Genomic DNA, 24,690 nt, shown 5'->3' with positions numbered 1-24,690 from the left:
TCGCCTCCAGCTCTTCACCCTGCCTCCCTACTTTCAGCCTGAAGGGTCCCAATCTGAAACATCACCTATCCGTGTGCTCCAGAGATGCTGCCTGTCCCGCTGAGCTACTCCAGCACTTTGCATCTATCTTCGTTATAAACCAGCATCTGCAGTTCCTTGTTTCTTTACTTCTGATAGTCCCCATTACCGATACTTCTATTCCCGCAGCTTTCCACTTCACCTCTTTAAATTGTGACATACAAGGCTAAAGTGTGATATACAAGACTAAATAAAACCTATTCCAGAATGTAGGACGACAAAATTCAAAAGTTTCAACTGAAATAAAGCGGAGCTAAGGAGTTAATTTTGTTCTATACAATGCAATCTATGATTTCATCTTTTCAAGATGCTGTTACACCAAATCCAGCGATATGTTTTTGCAAACATGTGGAATAACCAAATAGAATATTATCCTTCCAATAAGCAAGTTTATTTAATACGAGATAAGTACATATTTTGTTTTAAAAGCTGGGCCAATTAGTTCCTGGCCATGTTTATTGGGTCAGTTTGTTAAATCGCATTTTTTAACACTTTTATTCATATTTCAGTATTTATGAGGCAAATATTAGAAAGATTTTCTGATGCATAATTCTTTGTACGCTAGAATTTAAATATTTAAAACCAACTTTCTGCCATAATCATGTCGCTTATAGCCCTCAACCAGTAAATTAATAGGGAAGAATAGTGCTGAAGTAACACTGTGGGTCAGGCAGCGCCTCTGGAGAACATGGTTACGTGACATTTCAGGCCAGTCTATAGAAGGGTCCCAACCCAAACCGTCACTTATCCATGTTCTTCAGAGATGCTGCCTGACCTGTTGAGTTACCCCAGCACTTCGTGTCCTTTTGTGTAAACCAGCATCTACAGTTCCTTGTTTTTACAAATTAACAGGCATGTATGGCCAGAAAGATAATGTCTTAGAATTTACACAAACGTTGACAATAGCTCTATTGGAACATTCAAAATCGTGAATAGTCTATGTGAATGAGTCACTAAAACTTGCACAATGTGCGCCTCAGCAGGGGTGGTGTGATTTGGGAGAGGACACCATTACACCTACAGGGCGAGTCATTGATAAACTGGAACAAAGGATAAACACGTGATAGTGAGATAAACCTGGCTTCACAGTGCCCTCCATAATGTTTGGGACAAAGATCCTTCATTTATTTATTTGCCTCTGTACTCCACAATTTGAAATTTGTAATAGAAAAAAAAAAAATCACCTGGTTAAATCACCTGTCAGATTTTATTAAAGGGCATTTTTATACAATTTGGTTTCACCATGTAAAAATTACAGCTGTGTTAATACATAGATCCCCCCCCCCCCCCATTTAAGGGCAACATAATGTTTGGACACAGGTGTTTGTAATTGCTCAGGTTTGTTTAAATGCCTCCTTAATGCAGGTATAAGAGAGCTCTCAGCACCTAGTCTTTCCTCCAATCTTTCCATCACCTTTGGAAACTTTTATTGCTGTTTATCAACATGAGGACCAAAGTTGTGCTAATGAAAGTCAAAGTAGCCATTATGAGACTGCGAAACAAGAATAGAACTGTTAGAGACATAAGCCAAACCTTAGGCTTATCAAAATCAACTGTTTGGAACATCATTAAGAAGAAAGAGAGCACTGGTGATCTTACTAATCGCAAAGGGACTGGCAGGCCAAGGAAGACCTCCACAGCTGATGACAGAAGAATTCTCTCTAAAATAAAGAAAAATCCCCAAACACCTGTCCAACAGATCAGAAACACTCTTCAGGAGTCAGGTGTGGATTTGTCAATGACCACTGTCCGCAGAAGACTTCATGAACAGAAATACAGAGGCTACACTGCAAGATGCAAGCCACTGGTTAGCCGCAAAAATAGGATGGCCAGGTTACAGTTTGCCAAGAAGTACTTAAAAGAGCAATCAGTTCTCTAACTTCTACAGGTGCACAGTAGAGAGCATGCTGACCGGTTGCATCGTGGCTTGGTTCGGCAATTTGAGCGCCCTGGAGAGGAAAAGACTACAAAAAGTAGTAAACACTGCCCAGTCCATCATCGGCTCTGACCTTCAGAGGGGATTTATCGCAGTCGCTGCCTCAAAAAGGCTGGCAGTATCATCAAAGACCCACACCATCCTGGCTACACACTCATCTCCCTGCTACCTTCAGGTAGAAGGTACAGGAGCCTGAAGACTGCAACAACCAGGTTCAGGAATAGCTACTTCCCGACAGCCATCAGGCTATTAAACTTGGCTCGGACAAAACTGATTATTAATAACCCATTATCTGTTATTTGCACTTTATCAGTTTATTTGTTCATGTGTGTATATATTTATATTATGGTATATGGACACACTGATCTGTTTTGTAGTAAATGCCTACTATGTTCTGTGTGCTGAAGCAAAGCAAGAATTTCATTGTCCTATACAGGGACACATGACAATAAACTCACTTGAACTTGAGTTCTGGAAAAAGGTCTTGTGGATAGACAAGATTAAGATGAACTTATATCAGAGTGATGGCAAGAACAAAGTATGGAGAGAAGGAACTGCCCAAGATCCAAAGCATACCACCTCATCTGTGAAACATGGTGGCGGGGGTGTTATGGCTTGGGCATGTATGGCTGCTGAAGGTACTGCCTCACTTCATTGATGATACAATGTAATGAATTCTGAAGTGTATAGACACATCCTATCTGCTCAAGTTCAAACAAATGCCTCAAAACACATTGGCTGGTAGTTCATTCTACAGCTTCTATAATGATCCCAAACATACTGCTAAAGCAACAAAGGAGTTTTTCAAAGCTAAAAAATTATCAATTCTTGAGTGACCAAGTCTATCACTTGATCTGAACCCAATGGAGCATGTATTTTATATGCTGAAGAGCAAACTGAAGGGGACTAGCCCCCAAAACAAGCATAAGCTAAAGATGGCTACAATACAGGCCTGGCAGAACATCACCAAAGACACCCAGTAACTGGTGATGTTAATGAATCGCAGACTTCAAGCAGTTTGAAGCAGTCATTGCATGCAAAGGATATGCAACAAAAATACTACTTTCATTTACATGACATTGTTGTCCCAAACGTTATGGTGCCCTGAAATGGGGGGACTATGTATAAACACTGCTGCAATTTCTACATGGTGAAACCAAAATGTATAAAAATGGCCTTTATTAAACTCTGACAATGTGCATTTTAACTACATGTGATTTTTTCTATTACAAATCTCAAATTGTGGAGTACAGAGACAAATATATAAATAACGGGCCTTTGTCCCAAACATTATGGAGGACACTGTATGTGTGTTTGATCTGTTTAAAGACAAAGTCAAAATACTTCCAATGTAAACACTCATACATTTTAAATATCGTGCACTGATAAGTATAACCTAAATCATACCAAATACTTGAAAGTCCTGTGTTAACTTTCATAAAGAGGTGGGGCTAATTTTTTGGAGGTACACGCACCCAACTAATTGCAGATTAGCTGATGTTTTATGTTGTCAACAAATTATCTGTTAAATAGAAAGCCTCAAGAAAATAATCATGTTTTGCTCATCTTTCGAACAATTTTTTGACTTATCAATATGTCATTTCCCTGTACATTACTCAGCCCAAAATACATTGGAATTAAATTGATCACTGTGTTGTGAAGAACTTACACTGCCAATGATCGACTCAAATAGCTGGAATCGTGTTGAAAATTTAGGCAGCACAGCTCAAACGTGACTGTCTGTCGATTTACGCTCTATGCACGGGGAAGCTGACGTAACTTTGGCTGAAAGAAAAAGAGCTACTTCTATTTCCTATCTGCGATATGTTGAACAAGATTGAGTCCAGATTGGCACAGTTCGACACCTGCATGCAAGGGATGAGGTCTATTTATTTTCCAGCACAATGGGAGGAAAAGCAAAACAGTACACTGTCCATAACTCCGTCCTAGCAACTGCAGTTGCAAACATCAAGATATTGTTGAAGGATATATATTTGCCCTAATGACCATTTTTGGGGTCAATGAAAGTGACTTCAGATAACTCTTTCAGTTTTTAAAAGTGGTAACCAGGCCTCGATAACTGTTGAATATTGTACGTGTAATTATAAAATATGATTAAATTAGTGTGGAAAAGATTGCATTGTTGATGTGTAATGTATTACAGATTAACAAGAAATACCATTTCTTTTATTCTGACATGACAATGAGTCTGTCCTCATCACAATTAAAAAGGTACAGGAACAAAAAAAGTGAAACTTGTCACCATATTGCCCATAAACAAAACAGTTAAAAGATCAGGGAACAGAGTTTTCCTTCTTGCTGGTGATGTGCTTATTCTGTGTTCCAAAGACAATTTACATCTGTCAAAACCAAAACAATTATTTGCTATTGTAGTGCTTCAAGAAGAGTTTGAGGAGCGTGAGTCTCCACAAAGCTAAGCACATCCAAAGAAGAAACTACATTTCTCATATGTAACAATGAAGTCCAAGAGTTTACTCACATTAAAGCAACTCAAATCCCACCAGAACTCTCATGTTACCATCTGTCACAATTGTAAAACAAACCTGTAGCTCACTGCTAACAGCAAGACAGTCACTCCATATAATCTGTATATTTCTATTTTTGTGTTTTACTACTACTGAAGAATTGTATTTAAATTTTCTTTTATTAAATAAAATAAACCATACTTTTATTTTGAATGTTGCTTGGGAGTGATGCCAGAGTTGAAGGATTTGTATCATACATACAGAGCATTAAGGTTTAAACTAAGGATGAATTCATACTATTCGTTGTTTAATACTCGTAAGATTGAGCCAACAATTACTGCAGCAATCTAACAACCAATTATGGATCATCAACTATGACATCATACATTTTCATGGGAAAATTAGACACCAGTCAGTAACATTTAGGATAATGACATATCTATAGGCATTGTTGGAAAGTATTATAATCTGAAAGTCAACAAAATTCAAACTGATAATTCAGGACAGATCTGGTGCTACAGCAGTTAATTGCCGGAATATATTTGAATTCTGTCCCCTGATGATGGTTGAACCTTGTTCTTGCCAAGCTAAGAAACACTACCAGCTAACTGTGGTGTGTCAGGGTGGTGGTGGGGAGAGGAGAGACGGGGATGGGGATGCAATGGAGAGATGAGAGAGGAATAGCAGTGGAAAAAGGAATGTGTTTCCAGGTCTGACTATGCAAGGACATAAATCATCAACCAATTTTAAAGCATCAGAAAATGTTGCAATGTACAAATGTCTGGCACAGCCTTGGCTGAACGAAAGATGTGGCAGTGGCAAAGAATAATATAGAAACCAAACTATGGACTTTTTATTTAATAAAACAGTGCAAATTACTATTTTACACCATTATGACAAATCTTTAAAAGTACTTTTCAACAATGCCTTTAGAATGAATAGAATATTGCACCAATGATCGTCACTGCTTTTACTTGCACGAGAGCTTCCATAACTTTCTTATTTGTCCCATTCCATAGACATGGGCTTTTACCTCTCTGGGACTGACAGTAACATATTCCCTGGTACAATATCCTCCATTTATTATTCCAACACTCTTTTCACAGCTTTGTAGAAACTAAAACCTTGCCACTTGGCTGTTCAGAGCCCTCTCCCACATATCACAATTAGGATCCTGAAAAGAATTTAAAAAATGTTTTTTAAGTAAAGATTCAGATCCTGTAGCACACAGTTCATCATCTTCTTTAATCCAAAGGATTTTTTGTTTAACTTAAACAACAAAACTTTCTTCGTGCCCCCAAAAACAGCAGGATAGAGGTTCACTTCTACAATTGTTTCAATTTCTTTAAAGCCAAAGAAGCAGTTCTTTGTTGAAGAACTGTGGAAGGCAAAGCACACAGCACCGGTTCTTCTTCAACAGGGTCTTTATTTCTTTACATGTTGGTGCTCATTCGAGTTTGACTGTTTGCAGAATTAAGTTCACCTTGGCTTCCTTCTCTTGGAGGAGACTGTAAAGAAATAAAAAAAATTGACCATGAAGTTATGCTTTCATCACCAGGAATGCCTGTTACTCTGTGCCCAAAACACATTAAACTGCAATAAAACTAAAAGAACTTTAAATAAATGACAGATTAATTGAACGCAAGGTATCACAGACCATAAACTACAGTAAGCATAGTACAACTTTTAAGGTGACTTGCTCCAACTCAAAACTGCCAGATCACAACAATTATGTGTTGTAAACATTATTTGAGCTTTGATTTATTTTGGCTTGGTTTTTTCTGGGGTGTGGGGGTAAATTTTAGGCCTCATCCAACTATGGATTGCTGATTTTTTTCAGACTTGAGGCCCTGAAAGCTGCACTCAAATGTTGGCACAGTAACGTATGTGCTGTATAGTTCTCTGTTCAATCATCTTTCTCCCTCTATTCATCTTCACAATGGATCATTTAGAGGGACGAACAATATTTGCTTTCCACTTTATCTGCCCCTATTTCCCACAAAATAGCTGACTTTCTTCATTGTTTTTGTCGTGTAGTTTAAAAATAACACACATTAATTGGAGTGATTATGTAAAACTAACCTTCAAAATGTTCTCAAGTTCATAAAAATGCTTTCAAGTAAGGAAAAGCTATTTACCTAATTAATGCCATTAAAAAAATGGCAGACATCGAATTGAAATGCGGAATGATATCATACTGATGCATGCCAATAACTTTTCCGTGTTTGAAAATTCAGACTGCAATACTCTGAAATGTTGCTGTCCTTCAGTGACCAAGTATATGTGCCATGCAGTCAAAAACTCAGTTCAGTCTCATAAGAAAATATTTTCATAAGCACAATTTTAGACCAAACCCATTCAGATGATTATTTTGTTTTGTTTTTATTACCTTGCACATTGTTCAGTTATGGAGAATAGATTAAAAATATTTTCAAGTTAAATGATCTGACTTAAAGATTCAAACTGAAAATGACAATTCTTAAACTTCATAATGAGTTTAAAATGTGTGCTTGTTACTTGATCAATGATACATTTCCTGTCCATATAGTTGCAAGTTAATCTCATTTTCTATATTTAAATTGCAGCACAACATGAATTCTTCAAATATCCTTATTCAAATGGCTTGTAGATGTACAGATTATATAAAATGCATAAAATGCAACTTCTCTGTGGCATAGGATGTGCCATTGTACAAAGAAAATGAGACAACGCTATATAAAACAGATACACAAATCTGCTCATTAAGGCTGAAATAAATAAAGGTAACTTAAATACTGTTTTAAAAAAAAATCTGGTCAAGGAGCAGAATCCTTGTTTTGATTGTGGAAGAGTTAAATTATAGCACCATTACAATGGATCTAGTTTATGCTTCTTTGTACCTGTTTTCCACACTGTGATAAGGAATATAGGGAGATGAAACGTTATTCAAGATCGTGGCAGATTTTGAGAGGGTCAATAGTGGACATGTATTACTGTGAATCAGGAAGGTCATCAGTGCACTAGAGGCTGTAAAAATATTGCTTTACTGCTTGACTTAATTAAGCTAGTCAATAATTAATTAGAAAAGGAATTAGAGATAAATGAAGCAAACACTAAAAGGTTAAAAGAAAAGGACAGCGTTAAGAGACTTGGGGGCCAGCTGAATAATTAGTACTGAATTAGGCACATTGAGCTGAATGGCATCTGCCTTTGTGAAAAATGACTGGTGTATAGCATGCTTCTCAGAAGAGCACTACATTTCTGAAGGTTTAATCCTACAGAGCCTGGTCACTTTAAAAAGCATTTCACATTCAGTGTGACATTAACTTGGCATTCAACAACTAAGTTACAGAGAAAGTTTGAATAAGTTAGGTCTTTATTCTCTGGAGCGCAGAAGGTTAAGGGGGGGACTTGATAGAGGTCTTTAAAATGATGAGAGGGATAGACAGAGTTGATGTGGATCAGCTTTTCCCTTTGAGAATAGGGAAGATTCAAACAAGAGGACATGACTTCAGAATTAAGGGACAGAAGTTTAGGGGTAACATGAGGGGGAACTTCTTTACTCAGAGAGTGGTAGCGGTGTGGAATGAGCTTCCAGTGGAAGTGGTGGAGGCAGGTTCGTTGGTATCATTTAAAAATAAATTGGATAGGCATATGGATGAGGAGGGAATGGAGGGGATATGAGATCTTGTTCGGTAAAGATATTGTGGGCTGAAGGGCCTGTTCCTGTGCTGTGCTTTTATATGTTCGATGTTGCATGGTCTATGCACTAATGCCATTGAAATATTTCATAAAGTGGGAGAGAATGTGTTCTCCTTAGTGCTATTAAAAACATGGAGCACTAACATTATTAAATGATTTAAAAAGCTACTGATGTAAAGTTTTAAACTGTAGGATCTACAATGGAGCAAGTAGGGTTAGCAGGCAGAAAAATGACAATGGCCAACTGTGGCACATGCCACCATTCAAATTTAAGCAGGACCTGGGGTTACGAGGAATGAACCCAGGCCATTAGGACAGATTCAAGAGACTTTACACTGAGCTCAGCGATGCAGCCCAATTACAATGGGAAGATCACAGTCAGATTTGATGCAGGTTCAAAACCCATTCATTTTAACAGGGAGTCTAGGTCTGTAAGTCAAAGTGAAATCAATGTTTATGTTTTTACTTATAAATTAATTTGGCTTTAGTTTAGTTTTTAATAAGTTCGAGATATTTTTTATATTGCTCCTGAGTATCTTTATTTCTTTTCTGTTTATATATAATTTAAATTCACTTAAATTATAATAGTTTTATTGGCTCCATGTCAGAGAAATACAATAAGTACTAGACTAAGTGGGACCTGTTGGGTCCCAGCATCACACGGGAGGGCTGGTCCCCCAACGCAATATTCCACCTCTCCACCAATTCCAATATTGGTGGCCAGTGGCAGGGGGGGACCATCCACAGTGATTCACTCTAAGCATTCAGTAAATGAGCAAAAGTTTAGTTTAGTTTATCATCACGTGTACAGTGGTACAGTGAAAAGCTTTTTGTTGCATGCTATCCAGTCAGCGGAGAGACTACAAGATTACAATCAAGCTGTCCATAGTGTACAGACACAGGACAAAATAACGTATCGTGCAAGATAAAGTCCAGCAACGTCCGATTAAAGATAGTCCGAGGGTCTCCAATGAGGTAGATGGTACATCAGGACCACTCGCTAGTTGATGAGAGGATGGTTCAGTTGCCTGATGACAACTGGGAAGAAACTGTTCCTGATTATGCATTTGCACACCTGCACTTCTTGCCTGATGGGAGAGGGGAGAAGAGGGAGAGACCACGGTGAGGCTGGTCCTTCATTATGCTGGTGGCCTTGCCGAGGCAGCGTGAAGTGTAGATGGAGTCAATGGAAGGGAGGTTGGTACGTGTGCCATTGAACACAAATGTACTTGAAATTTTTTGGTTTTGTTTTTGTTTATCAAACAATATTTTAACCTCACAACTAGCCACCAAAATGAATACTGTTGAAAATAAGGAAATATAGGTAAATTAAATTTGAACATTTAAAATGGACTAGATTACATACTATCTCACCAACTCCATGGGAATAAAAAATTTGCATCTCTCCAATATAACAATATTCTTTTTAGAAACAAATCATGATTTTTCTAATAGAGGAACTAGATCCAAGCTTTAAATTAGTGCAAAAACAAAATGGACATTGTGATCACCTGTTCAAATAAATAACATTTATAACTGATATCTGTATTTAACAATTAGGCTGACATTGAAGGCAGAACAATACCTTGAAAGAGTTATCATTTAATGCCCAAGTACCTTAACGTGGATTTGATTGCGCAGAATAGCAGCTCGGAGTATCATGGCTTTTGCTCTTCTTTGGAACTCTTTGCCCATCTGCAAAGACTTTTCAAATGTTGTGCTGCGTTGATCTACATCCCGGGCATACAGAATCTGGAATCAAGAAATAAATAAACTGGTTTACATTTCCTCTTGCCCATGTTTGTTTCAGACACAGAACTGTGAAGCAAATAAATTATTCCACAATTTAAACATCAATTGGCTGACAAAGTAGATTAACTAAAATCAATAATTTGCCTCTCTGACTCAAAACTCAATTATTTTTGCTGTGTTAGATTTGCAATAAAGAAAATAAAAATATTTAATATTAAAGGAAATTATTTAATGTTGTCTCTTAAATCTTAATGCCACTTGTGTAATGAAGTCGACTGCCCTGTAATCAAACTATTTTACAAAGCATGATTCTATTATGAGAAATGAAAACCTTTGCCCGTGTTTTAGAAGTATCTAGTCTATTTTGCCTGCATTCTGGTCAGTATTTATTCCTCATTGAAGCCCAGCTGTGTGAAAATGTTATATTTTCTTCATTAAAACAAAGAATTAATTCCCAGAAAAGAAATCTAATTTACGATAAAATCATTTTGGACTATGACATCATGATAGGTACCATATACAAGAGAAGTCCCTTTTTCTTTTTCTATTTAGAACCCCATTCCATGAACTACCGAGGTGAATGCAGATGTGGCCACAGATAGTAATTCTGACTAGCATATCCCATGCTGAATGATCCAATCTATTATATTCAAGCACTGGGTGTATGGTGCTCTAGCATTTATATTTACTTGTGTTCCAAGATCATATTTTCTACAGATCTGCCACAAGAACCCAATGCTGAATCTTCAAGCTGCTCCTGGAGCATTTCATTTCCGTGGTAATGTAATGGCTGTAGATTTATTTTATGCCTACACAAGGGGCTGTAAAATAGGACAATATTAAACGATAATTACAGATGAGTAATGATTGTGCAAACAATTGAACTTCTTCCACCAGAAAGATCTTGCAGTTTTTCTGTACAGCAAGTCACTGTTTCTTTGACAATGTTTTTGTTTCCTTCCACTGCTCTATTTAGATGCCCATTCCATGAACCACAAAGGTGAATGCGGATGTGACCAAAGATAGTAGTTTTGAATAACAAATCCCAACAAGAATATTCAGTAAATATGCAAACGTTTATTGAGCAAACTGATTACTAAAAAAAATCCCAGTCTCCGTCCTACTCTTGCAACTTAACGGTTTATCTTTTACTTATTTATCAAGTGTCATCTAGTTTCCCTTTTGAGCACAGTAGATGTCACCTGCTGCATTTCAGCCCAGCTACCGACTGTGCAGAGGAGGTTCTGCTATTCTCGGCCTACTTTGTTTCACTGTACTGATTGTTGGGCCCACAACGGATGAAAATAACAGCTCACACTCACCTTGCTATGCGAATCAATTCTACCATTGATTAATCCTTCCAGGATAAGGTGCGTCAGCTCATCCTCCAGTGCACCAACTGTGGTGTTGAAAGAAATAGCCATCTTGTTCATGTCAGCAGAAACATATGGGCTGAAATACTAAAAATATACAGGGGCTTTGAGGCAAAATGTGACATTCAGATCTGTTCTACCAAAACATAATACTTGGGCTTAGTTTTCATGTCTATGTTTATTACTTTGAGACACAGCCTGACTGCAGACAATTTGATGAATTTCACAATTGATTGTATTTGAAGTCTACATAAAATAAATGTTTAAATAAAAATCTGAAATAGAGCAACTATAACACACAATGGTGTCATCTGAAAGCACTCCACATGCTGCTTTCTTGTAAATACATGTCAGCAAAATAATGATTTTAGTTTCAAAGATCAAGATGTATTGCCTTGGTCAATAGAGAAAGAAGATTTATCAACAATGACAACTACAAATGATGTTGCATTTTTAACTTTACTAAAAATATCTGAAGGAACTGCACATGAGAACTAGCAAACAAAAACGGACTCCAAGACATAAGTGAAGATTAAAATATAGAAGACCAAAGGCTCGACCAAAGACAGGTTTTAAGGGGTATATGAAAGGAGGAAAGAAAGATAGAAAAACTAAGAAAATGTGGGAAGGTATTACAAAACCTGCAGCCTTGGTAGCATAAGATATGTCACCGGTGGTGGAGGGAATGAATTTGAGGCACAGGATTGCCGATGTACTGGACATGGTCCAAGTCAGGGCAGAGTTTAGGTCACATCAGGTTCATGGAGGATAGAGCAAGGGAGCTCAGAGGTTTGTGAGAATAAGCAGGTTTAGAGGTTAAAAAAGTTGGATGCTTCAGGAAGATCATTCTGCATGGGATATGCAAGTCAGAATTACTATCTGTGGCCACATCTATGTGACAGTCTGAAGATTGTACAGGTTTAAAAATTACATTTCACAGTCTCAAATTAAGTTTAGTGCAGTCAGGAAGGATTGGCCCATTCCAAACACAAACAGTACAACTGCCACTAAAATAAATAATTTATTACAAAATGTTGAGTAATTTAAAACTTAGGAATAATTAAAAGTCATAGATAGCATGCAATACCGGGTGATATCTTCTCCACATACCTGAATGAGGGCTCTGTTCCTGATTTGTGTATAGAGTGTCTTAACATGTGGAGCTAGGTACATATCCAGCAGAAGGTTGTCCTGTGGAAATGGAGGGACAGGGGAGGGCAAGAGAATATTTGGTAGGAGAGATGATAAAACACTTGAAAGAGGTAAATAAATAAATGACATTCCAGCAATTTGAGCTTTGAAAATTTCAAATAAATCCAATAACAGCATCCTTTGTGTAGCAGCTCCTGAATGCCTGGGGCCTAAAATCTTGCCATGCTTTAAATTAACGCTGGTAAATGCCCTCTCAGTAAATTATGCACTGAAACGTGTTTTAAATTCTTCAAATTGATACCACTGAATTTTCAAAAGAAAAAAAAAACATTTATGCCACCTATTCTGCCTTTTTCTTGAGGTATGATGACCATATCTAACCTAACCAATCAATTAACTTCCTTCCCATCTGTACTGCAACCTTTTCAACATTGGCAAATATCCATTGGTCATATTTGTAGTTAGCACACTGGGTTCCTCTGTTGGCGACTCTGGTTTACTGGTATCTCAGCAAATTTAAAGTTAACTAGACCAAGTGCAGACCCGTTGGGTCTGTTCCCCCAACGTGTGGTTGCGGGGGAGGGGGGGGGGCATGCGGCGTCACACACACACTAACTACTCCCCTTGATATTATATTAATATTATTAATTTGCTCCTTTTACCCCATAACCGCCCCATCCACTGATGCATAGCCCCCAACTCGCTGGCGCGTCTTGAGAGGGGGGGGGGGTGGGGGGAGGGGGGGTAGAGAGGGCAGAGAGAGAATGGGGAGAGACAGAGAGAAAGGGGCAGACAGAAGGGCAAGAGACAGGGGGAGAGGGGGTGGAGGGGAGGAGGAGAGGGAGGGTGGAGAGATGGGAGGAGAGAGAGAGGGGAGGAGAGAGAGAGGGGAGGAGAGAGAGAGGGGAGGAGAGAGAGAGGGGAGGAGAGAGAGAGGGGAGAGAGTGGGGCTGAGAGGGGGGAAGGGAAGGGGAAGAGCGGGGGAAGGGAAGGGGAAGAGCGGGGGAAGGGAGGGGGAGAGGGGGGGGGGGGAAGGGAGGGAGAGGGGGAGGGTGGGGAGGGGATGGGGTGGAGGGAAGGGGGTATAGGGGAGGGAGGGTAGGGCAGGGGTGGTGGGGGAGAGTAAGGGGGGAGAGGAGAGAGAGAGAGAGAGAAGGAGGAGGAGAGAGAGAGAGAGAGGGGGGGAGAGAGAGAGGGGGAGAGAGAGAGAGAGGGGAGAGAGAGGGGAGGGGGGAGAGAGAGACGGGGGGAGAGAGAGGGGGGAGAGAGAGAGAGGGGGAGAGAGAGAAGGGGGGAGAGAGAGAAGGGGAGAGGGAGAAAAGGGGAGAGAGAGAGAAGGGGGGAGAGAGAGAAGGGGAGAGAGAGAGAAGGGGAGAGGGAGAGAAGGGGAGAGAGAGGGAGAGGGGGAGGGGGAGAGAGAGAGAGGGGGGAGGGGGAGGGGGGGGGGAGAGAGGGAGAGGGGGGGAGAGAGAGAGAGGGGGGGAGAGAGAGAGGGGGGGGAGGGAGAGAGAGGGAGAGAGAGAGAGGGATAGAGAGAGAGGGGGGGAGAGAGGGAGGGAGAGAGAGGGGGGGTGCGGGAGAGAGAGGGAGGGAGAGAGAGGGGGGGGAGGGAGGGAGAGAGAAGGGGAGAGAGAGAGAGAAGGGGGAGAGAGAGACACACACACACACACCGGGATCAGATCTAAGCTGTCAATGAAGCAAGCAATTTTTTTTTTTTTTTTAAACTGTCTTTGAAATTATAAGTTAATGTTAAGAATTAGTGATGTTAAGTGAGAAATAATTAAATTAAATTCGATGAAAAACAATGGAATCAACAACCTGGCAGGCTGGGGGGGGGGGGGTGGGGGGCCTGGAGGCAGATGGGCCAGGTGCAAAGGCATTGTGAGGTCAGCGGGCTGGGCGAGCAGGCAGGCTGGGGGGGCGGGGCCTGGAGGCAGTTGGGCCGGGTGCAAAGGCATTGTGAGGTCAGCAGCTGGGCAACCTCAATATTTTTTTTAAATGTCAGTTTGGTGATAAATTTTAGTAAATATCTCGGGAGATAATCGACCAAACTTAGAGGATTGGATTTGAGAGGGGGGGGAGGGAGAGGGAGAGGTTGTCAATGAAGATAGCAATTTTTTTTTTTTAATTGTCTGAAATAAAAGTTCATGTTAAGAATTAGTGATGTTAAGTGAGAAATAATTCAATTCAATTCAATGAAAAACAATGGAATTAACAGGCTGGGGGGGTGCCACGAGGCAGGTGGGGGGTGGAGGGGGGGGGGGGGGCAGGGCCGGGCCGGGCAGGGCCAGGAGGCAGTTGGGCCAGGTGCAAAGGCATTGTGAGATCAGCAGTTGGGCAACCTTAATATTTTTTTAAATGTCAGTTTGGTGATAAATTTTAGTTAATATCTCGGGAAATAATCGACCAAATTTATAGAGGATTGGATTTTTGAAATAATAATGAAATTTTCTACCAGAAGATGTAAAAAATTCACTGTTATTGTAATGTCAGCAGCTGGGCAGTGGTCAGATTTAAAAAAAAAGTCAGATTGGTCAACAATTTTAATTAAAAAGTCAGGAAAATAATGTGCCAAAGGTACAGAGGAGTGGATGAGGAGTGGATTTCTAAATTCGCAAGGAAAATCTCAACTGAAATACATAAACATTTTCCCGTTTCGGCGTCTGGTTTTCGAGGAGATACTTTTCACATGCAAAATGACACACACACACCCACACCCCGACAGAGTTTTAATAGATACAAGTGCAGACTCGTTGGGTCTGTTCTCGCAACGCGCGGTTGTGAGGGGAGGGGGCGGCCTGAGGCGTCACACACACTAACCAACCTCTCACACACACTAACCACCCCTCACACACACACTAACCACCAAGAGTGGTAGGGCCGCCCGGCAGCCGTCGGCCTCAGAGTGAGCCTCAGCTCCATGGTCTCGCATCCTCGGCGCTTCAGACCCCGAGTACGGGGGGGGGGGGGGTGGAGTGGAGTGGGCGGGCGGGTGGGATGCTGAGTGAGCCTGCGGGCCGCCAGCGAGGACAGCAAAAAGTAGTGGGAGGGACCAGCCGTCCGCCAGCGTGACAGAGCTGGCCGGGGGGGCGGGGGGGGGGGGGGAGTGGAGGAGAGCCGGGCGGCAGCAGCCGTTATGGTCGCACGGGGCATGAGATGAGAAGGTGGCCAGCGGGAGGCGAAAACATGAGTGAGTGGGGGGGAGGATTTTATTTAAAATGTGTACAGGAAAAGGACTAAATTTAATGAGGGAATGTAAAAGTAAAATTGCATGTACTGCGCATGTTGTTCCATTGTTTAAAAAGGGGTCTAAGAGTAAACCTAGCAATTATAGACCTGTTAGTTTGACGTCAGTGGTGGGCAAATTAATGGAAAGAATACTTAGAGATAATGTATATAAGCATCTGGATAAACAGGGTCTGATTAGGAACAGTCAACATGGATTTGTGCCTGGAAGGTCATGTTTAACTAATCTTCTTGAATTTTTTGAAGATGTTACCCGGGAAATTGATGAGGGTAAAGCAGTGGATGTTGTGTATATGGACTTCAGTAAGGCCTTTGACAAGGTTCCTCATGGAAGGTTGGTTAAGAAGGTTCAATGGTTGGGTATTAATGGTGGAGTAGCAAGATGGATTCAACAGTGGCTGAATGGGAGATGCCAGAGAGTAATGGTGGATGGTTGTTTGTCAGGTTGGAGGCCAGTGACGAGTGGGGTGACACAGGGATCTGTGTTGGGTCCACTGTTGTTTGTCATGTACATCAATGATCTGGACGATGGTGTGGTAAAGTGGATTAGTAAGTATGCAGATGATACTAAGACAGGTGGGGTTGCGGGTAATGAAGTAGAGTTTCAAAGTCTACAGAGAGATTTATGCCAGTTGGAAGAGTGGGCTGAAAGATGGCAGATGGAGTTTAATGCTGATAAGTGTGAGGTGCTACATCTTGGCAGGACAAATCAAAATAGGACGTACATGGTAAATGGTAGGGAATTGAAGAATGTAGGTGAACAGAGGGATCTGGGAATAACTGTGCACAGTTCCCTGAAAGTGGAATCTCATGTCGATAGGGTGGTAAAGAAAGCTTTTGGTGTGCTGGCCTTTATAAATCAGAGCATTGAGTATAGAAGTTGGGATGTAATGTTAAAATTGTACAAGGCATTGGTGAGGCCAATTCTGGAGTATGGTGTACAATTTTGGTCTCCTAATTATAGGAAGGATGTCAACAAAATAGAGAGAGTACAGAGGAGATTTACTAGAATGTTGCCTGGGTTTCAGCAACTAAGTTACAGAGAAAGGTTGAACAAGTTAGGGCTTTATTCTTTGGAGCGCAGAAAGTTAAGGGGGGACTTGATAGAGGTTTTTAAAATGATGAGAGGGATAGACAGAGTTGACGTGGAAAAGCTTTTCCCACTGAGAGTAGGGAAGATTCAAACAAGGGGACATGACTTGAGAATTAAGGGACTGAAGTTTAGGGGTAACATGAGGGGGAACTTCTTTACTCAGAGAGTGGTAGCTGTGTGGAATGAGCTTCCAGTGAAGGTGGTGGAGGCAGGTTCGTTTTTATCATTTAAAAATAAATTGGATAGTTATATGGATGGGAAAGGAATGGAGGGTTATGGTCTGAGCGCAGGTATATGGGACTAGGGGAGATTATGTGTTCGGCACGGACTAGAAGGGTCGAGATGGCCTGTTTCCGTGCTGTAATTGTTATATGGTTATTATATGGTTATATATATTTATGATATGATATATTTGGATTGATGGTGGATTGCTTGGCATTGTTGGAACATTCTGCAAGAGAGACCTGCACCAATCTCCAGAGGTGCAGTTAACATCTTGAGAGCACATTCATACATAACACAACATTTCAATGTCCAAACATGATTTGTAGCCTATTTCTTTTAGTGCATCAATCCATAAAAATATACAATAAATTTATAAAAACGTATGTAGACCTGCTGAATAGTTTCGAGTAAGAAACTGTCAAATCGTATTCCAACAAGGAAGGGAAGATCCAGCATGATCGACTGACAGAAGCCACCCACCCTGGATCATGCAGTTTGCTTTGTGTTTTATTCAAATTCTGACTCACCTTCATTTCGTCTAGCATTTTCAAACAGGAAGCATATTTTGACTCATAAAACTTGAAGATGATATCCCGCACTTGTGGCTCCAATTCAAGAAATAACTTAAAAGAGCTTGTGGTGAAAGAAATGAATGCTCAGATCAGAGGTTGGTCTTAAGGTTCATCAGTTTACAAACAACACATTTCAGCGACAAGTTTAATTTTCCATTCCAAGAAAATATTTGACAGAGTTTTGGTCTCTCTTGACCAATTTCCATTTCATTTATTCCAATTTGTTTTGGCCACATCAGATCAGCAGCAACACATTCTCTCATTGTATTTTGTCCACTGTTGTGCTGCTTACAGCATACGCCATTTATACGGATCAACAATATGCTGATGTTACCCAAAACAAACATGGAACTGACCGTTATAGCAGTCATGGGGCCTGATCTAGAGAATATCTAACAACACACAGCTTATCATTTACATTAATAATAGACCAAATATTAAAATGTAGCATACATCAGGTGTAAAATTGCCTAGCAAAATACAAGAAAATACCAATACCCAATACTCAGTCATGCAACATTCAATCAAGCATGTGCAACTGATTTGTGTTAAGGATTATTTTAATTAGCAGGCATATCCATTCCCCATGATTCTTCACATTTCTCCATTAGTTGAACTGCCAAAGAATACGTATGTAAAAAGATCAAACTTATCACATTTTAATTGTTATTTTACCCAAGTTTTAATAATCATGAAGGATTGGAGCAGGAGAGATTAGTAGACTACTGGTAGTCATCGTTGTGTTCAAATACTGAAGGACTGAATTCAGTCCATCATAAAGCATTTAGAATGTTAATAAAATTACATTCTGGTGCATTGCGAGGAGCTAGGATACTTATCGTAGGTAAATAGATCATGAGCTAATGCAGACATATTTGGCATAATCATGAATGATTAGCTGTTTTTTCCCCATTTCCATAAATAAATCACATTCTTGGCAATCATAAAATCCCAAACTGCTTACTCAAGGGGTTTCTATTCAATCATTAAATTGCAAAGAATTTAATGTAGTTCTTCCAGCTTTCCCAAAGTCAGTGAATGTAACTGAAGGTGATCATACCTCTTTCCTATACTAGCTTATGGTTTTAAACTAATGCCTAGTGCGCACACTTGGAGAACATATTAGATTATCTTCACCTGCTGGAGATGACATTCTTTTGAAGTTCTTGCCTATCAAAAGTGGCCAGTGCACAAAGTCCACCGTAAACTGCTACGTTGCTGGGAGACAGCAGCTGAAAAATAGCAATTAAATTACATCCAATGGGTGTTATTTTAAACCTGTGCCGTGATTTGTTTCACTATTTTAATAAGATTAGATCAACTTTTTAATAAGCAGGACGATAAACAAAACTTCAAAGAAAAATGTTTAAATTTAGAAAGTAAGTTTAAATTTAAAACATTTGCAATACATATTAGATTTCTCCCAAAATAGACTCAAAAAGCTGGAGTAACTCAGTGGGGTAGGCAGCATCTCTGGAGAAAAGGAATGTGTGACATTTTGGGTCAAGACCCTTCTTCAGACTAGTTAGGGGTAAGGGAAATGAGAGGTATAGCCGATGATGTAGAGAGATAAAGAACAATGAATGAAAGATATGCGAAAATATTAACAATGATAAGGAAACAGGTGATTGTTAGCTGTTTGTTGGGTGAAAACGAGAAGCTTGTGCGACTTGGATGGGGAGGGATAGAGACAGAGGGAATGCCGATATTACCTGAAGTTAGAGAAATCAATATTCATACCACTGGGCTCTAAGCTGCTCAAGCGAAATATGAGATAAAGATTTCTCCCTTTACTTTCTGAAAATTAGCAGAAATATTATATTCAGACTTCATGAAAGTAAATGCGACCACAGGCCATTAGGTAGATGTAAAGTGCAATACCTGCTGAAGTTTGATATGTGGGCCTGTTAGTCTAACTAGCTTGGGACCTCAGAGGTGCCAGACCGGCAGATGTTATGGACTATCAGATGTATTCCAATGAATACTTTTAATCAAGTTGCATAGCAACTTGCACCGCGGTATAATTTTTCCAGTGATCTCAGTAATTCTCAAGGGAGCATGGAACCAAGTAACATTCTGAATTGTGTTCTATTAATCTGGTAATATAATGCAGCGTCAGCTTTGCTTCGTGGGTCTCTACAAATATATATTATTTGAGGCTTAAAACAGTGCCAATTAATATAATTTATACTTCTATTCTACCTACTAACTGTACCACAACTCCCTCCTGATTTACAGCACCAACCCAAACATATCTTAATAATCTGAAAGTAGTATCATCTGTTTAAAGAGGAAAGTTCATTTTAAGTAAATGTTGCCTCACTTGGATCTCTATATTCTTTGCGGTAGTTGCTCAAAATGAATCGTCTCATTTAACATTACACCAATCTACTCAGCTGAAAACTTAGCAGTACTTTATGTTAATACTCTTGGTGACTTTACAGACACTAATTTCTTTCCTGGCAGCCGAGTGTGGCAAGAACTTTAAGCTTTTGTCTTTAACACCTGAAATTGAAACCTAATTTAAATTTTCATTCTTCAAATCACTTCCAAGGTTTCTATATTCTTCTAAGTTAGTACCCACACTAAACAGTGTTCTCTGCAGTGGTGTGGATAAGGTGGATGGTCAATCCCCCCCCCCCACCCCATTTAAAACAGAGACAGTTACAAGATACATGAGGGTCAATTTTATCTGCACAGTGGGTGATGCATAAATGGATCTACATCAGAAGCTACAATTAGAACATTTAAAAGACATTTAGACAGGTGCATGAATAGGAAAGGTTTAGAGGGATATGGGCCAAATGGAGCCAAATAGGACCAGCCCAGATTGACACATTGGTTGGCAAGCCGCCGTTTACCATGCTGCATAACTCTCTTTTTGTTAAAGACTTATTTGAGTATTGTCCATACTAATAATCCTCTGATAATTGTAGTAAAAACAATGAAGAAAATAAGCTGCAATGTGGGAGTGAGTTACCTACTCACTTTCAGGTAGGATATGGCAGTATGACAAACTGATTATAAATGGTAAAACAAAGGGAAATTTGTATTAAATGGAAAGGCATCATGAAACATTGAGCTGCAGTTTCACGCAAAATCATAGGCTTGGTCGTCACCTTGTAGCTTTTAACCAGTTTATACAATTCACATGTTAAAGTTACACTGAACTGAACCTTACCTCAGGAAAGTCACAGTGATCAAAAGAAGCCAGTAAGAAGCATTTGGCTGCTTGCTTGTATTTTCGTGTGGCTAACTCTGCTAGGCCTATGGATTTAACATAGTGTAAAATTCAGAATTAAGACATTTGATACCTAGCTCATTTTTATACAAGTATGCAAGTATTTTATTGAGAATGTCAGTTAAAACAATGGTGGTACTCTTGCTTCCATGTCAGAAGCAGAAGTTCAAATAGCACATTTCACCACAACATCAAAAAATACTGCATTGTCTGGGATTCTCTCAAATGAGACAATATCTGTTCCTATTCAGATGGACCCAAAATATCTCACAGCAATTTTTCTCATAGGTAATTCTCCTGTTCACCTTACAACATTCAATCTTCAATAATATCAACACATGTCATTTATCTCACCATGCATAACAAAATCGAAAAAAAACAATAAAATATATTACAGAAAACGATGGTTTCTATGTTTCAAAAGTTTTATGTTTTAAAATATCCCAAGAATGTGAAAAGTGCTACATAAATGCATGTTTTATAGGAATGAGAGGATAGAAAACAATATTCTCACTAACCTGCTGCACATTTCAACTTGGTCAGCACGGCCTGATTCTGACTATCCCTCTCGCCTCTTTGCTGTAAAAAATATATTGTTTGAGTAAAAAGGAAATTGAAGCAACCATAATCAAATCTTTAAAGGGCCTGTCCCACTTTCACGACCCAATTCACGACCTCTGCCGAGTTTGCCCTGGACTAATACTCGCCACGAGGTCGTAGGAGATCGTAGGTAGGTCATGATGCTAGTCATAGGTACTCGTGGCATCAAGTAGGTCGAGGCGTTTTTCTAGCCTGATGAAAAATGTCCACGAGTAAAAAAGGTCGTGAATTAGGTTGTGAAAGTGGGACAGGCCCTTAAAGCACAACTAGTCTCGAGTCTGACTTCATCAAATAAGGTTAGATCACATTCTTATGATTATATGCGTTTGTAAAATTGTGTGGACTGCATTTAACTGTGAACAATAAATCACAAAGCATTGTGAGGCAGCAAGTGGAGTTGCTGCCTCACAATGCTTTGAGACCCAGGTTTGATCCTGACTGTGTGGAGTTTGCATGTTCTTCCTGTGAGTGTGTGGGTTTCCTCTGGGTGCTCCGGTTTCAACTCACGATTGACAGCAAACAGTTTAGTTATATAAATAGTACAGCAGTAAGGAACTAAGTATGATGCAATATATTGCTTACTTCCCAGTACCACAAAGCCTCGCCAACTATCTGCAAGTCTGGCGGAATCTCTCTGCTGTGATAAGTGAGATTCGAGAAATGCTACATAAGAAGGACAAGACAGTCAACTTCATTAAAATTCCACTCACTGCCTTTAACATTCACTTCTACCACCATGGCACATGGTAGCTGGTGTTTATAGCTTCTGCATGATGCACTGCAGCAAGTCACTAAGCATGGCAAAAATCCTTCCAAACCCGTGACACATATAATCTAGGATGAAAAGGGCAACAAGGGCGCAGGAACATCATGTATCCCAGGTTTGCCTCCAAGTCAAACACAATCCATGCCTGGAAATATGTTTCCAATGCTTTATCTTCACTGCTTCAAAATCCTAGAAATGCCTAAGATATTTGGGGGTTCTTTCAAAACATGGATTGTTCAAGGTAGCTCCCACATACCATGGAAGAAAATAAATGACTGTAGTCAACAGTATGATTAGAAAACTCAGACGATCCATATCTCTATATTTTATTAAGGTAGACTATGCGGCCATGTTGGCCCATCAAGTCTATGCCGATTCACAAAGCAATCTAATCGCTCTGCAAATTCTTCCTCTAACTTATTCTGGTGATAGATTAGGGTTTTGCTAGTGCAATTTTATATTTCCTTAGCAATTTTAATGCATAAAACTGCAAATGTTCAAACTGTACCTTAATTGGTGCATGTGGCAATAAATGTGAACTTGACCTTGAAAGTAATATCGCTTGTTTAATGGGTTTCTAAAATTGTCAGTAACAATGGGACTGACTATTGGAACATATTGTAAAACCTTAATTTAATAATTAACAGAGATTTAGCATTTCTTTTAAAATGTAATTGGTTATTGCATTACAATTAATTACTACTAAAACAAATCTAGTGATTAAAATCCCCGATGCTTTGCCTAGCAGAGAACAACTTTTGTACGTTTTTTTTAAAAATCCTTGGAAGTTTTAATACAACAAGAGTTTCTGTGCAAAATCCAGAACTGTCCAAGTATATACAGTGGCTTGCAAAAGTATTCATACCCCTTGAACTTTTCCACATTTTGTCACGTTACAACCACAAACGTAAACGTATTTTATTGGGATTTTATGTGATAGACCAACACAAAGTGGTGCATAATTGTGAAGTGGAAGGAAAATGATACATGGTTTTCAAATTTTTTTACAAATAGAAAACTGAAAAGTGTGCTGTGCAAAAGTATTCAGCCCCCTTTACTCTGATACCCCTAAATCAAATCCAGTGCAACCAATTGCCTTCAGAAGTCACCTAATTAGTAAATAGAGTCCACTTGTGTGTAATCTAATTTGATATTTGATATAATTTTTGATATAATTTAATTACCACACAACCAAGGTCGGTGGTTATAATCTCAGTATAAATACAGCTGTTCTGTGAAGGCCTCAGAGGTTTGTTAAAGAACATTAGTGAACAAACAGCATCATGAAGCCCAAGGAACACACCAGACAGGTCAGGGATAAAGTTGTGGAGAAGTTTAAAGCAGGGTTAGGTTATAAAAAAATATCCCAAGCTTTGAACATCTCACGGAGCACTGTTCAATCCATCATCCGAAAATGGAAAGAGTATGGCACAACTGCAAACCTACCAAGGCATGGCCGTCCACCTAAACTGACAGGCCGGGCAAGGAGAGCATTGATCAGAGAAGCAGCCAAGAGGCCCATGGTAACTCTGGAGGAGCTGCAGAGATCCACAGCTCAGGTGGGAGAATCTGTCCACAGGACAACTATTAGTCGTGCACGCCACAAATCGGGCCTTTATGGAAGAGTGGCAAGAAGAAAGCCATTGTTGAAAAAAAGCCATTAGAAGTCCCGTTTGCAGTTTGCCACAAGCCATGTGGGGGACACAGCAAACATGTGGAGGAAGGTGCTCTGGTCAGATGAGACCAAAATTGAAGTTTTTGGCCTAAATGCAAAACTCTATGTGTGGCGGAAAACTAACACTGCACATCACCCTGAACACACCATCCCCACTGTGAAACATGGTGGTGGCAGCATCATGCTGTGGGGATGCTTTTCTTCAGCAGGGACAGGGAAGCTGGTCAGAGTTGATGGGAAGATGGATGGAGCCAAATACAGGGCAATCTTGGAAGAAAACCTGTTAGAGTCTGCAAAAGACTTGAGACTGGGGCGGAGGTTCACCTTTCAGCAAGACAACGACCCTAAACATTCAGCCAGAGCTACAATGGAATAGTTTAGATCAAAGCATATTCATGTGTTAGAATGGCCCAGTCAAAGCCCAGACCAAAATCCAATTGAGAATCTCTGTCAAGACTTGAAAATTGCTGTTCACAGACGATCTCCATCCAATCTGCCTGAGCTTGAGCTATTTTGCAAAGAAGTATGGACAAAAATGTCAGTCTCTAGATGTGCAAAGCTGGTAGAGACATACCCCAAAAGACTTGCAGCTGTAATTACAGCGAAAGGTGGTTCTACAAAGTATTGACTCAGGGGGGCTGAATACTTTTGCACACCACACTTTTCAGTTTTTTATTTGTAAAAAAATTTGAAAACCATGTATCATTTTCCTTCCACTTCACAATTATGCACCACTCTGTGTTGGTCTATCACATAAAATCACAATAAAATACATTTACGTTTGTGGTTGTAACGTGACAAAATGTGGAAAAGT

General features: G+C 39.8%; 1 protein-coding gene across 1 annotated transcript in view; it reads right to left on the bottom strand.

The window, feature by feature from the left end:
- Nucleotides 1-4,179: 4,179 nt before the first annotated feature.
- gps1 (G protein pathway suppressor 1) overlaps nt 4,180-24,690 on the bottom strand; it is a 43,721-nt gene continuing 23,210 nt past the window's right edge. Inside the window, exons 7-14 of the mRNA XM_033044572.1 lie at nt 21,354-21,414; nt 20,776-20,861; nt 18,732-18,826; nt 17,550-17,655; nt 12,417-12,497; nt 11,256-11,393; nt 9,799-9,933; nt 4,180-6,008 (exon numbers count right to left, since the gene is read on the bottom strand). Of these exons, the coding sequence (XP_032900463.1) occupies nt 5,934-6,008; nt 9,799-9,933; nt 11,256-11,393; nt 12,417-12,497; nt 17,550-17,655; nt 18,732-18,826; nt 20,776-20,861; nt 21,354-21,414 (777 nt within the window). The 3' untranslated portion in view covers nt 4,180-5,933. The remainder of the gene's footprint in view (nt 6,009-9,798; nt 9,934-11,255; nt 11,394-12,416; nt 12,498-17,549; nt 17,656-18,731; nt 18,827-20,775; nt 20,862-21,353; nt 21,415-24,690) is intronic.

This window comes from Amblyraja radiata, chromosome 26, assembly GCF_010909765.2.
Source record: "Amblyraja radiata isolate CabotCenter1 chromosome 26, sAmbRad1.1.pri, whole genome shotgun sequence".
NCBI classification, from domain to species: domain Eukaryota; kingdom Metazoa; phylum Chordata; class Chondrichthyes; order Rajiformes; family Rajidae; genus Amblyraja; species Amblyraja radiata.
This window is presented reverse-complemented; position numbering and strand designations above follow the sequence as displayed.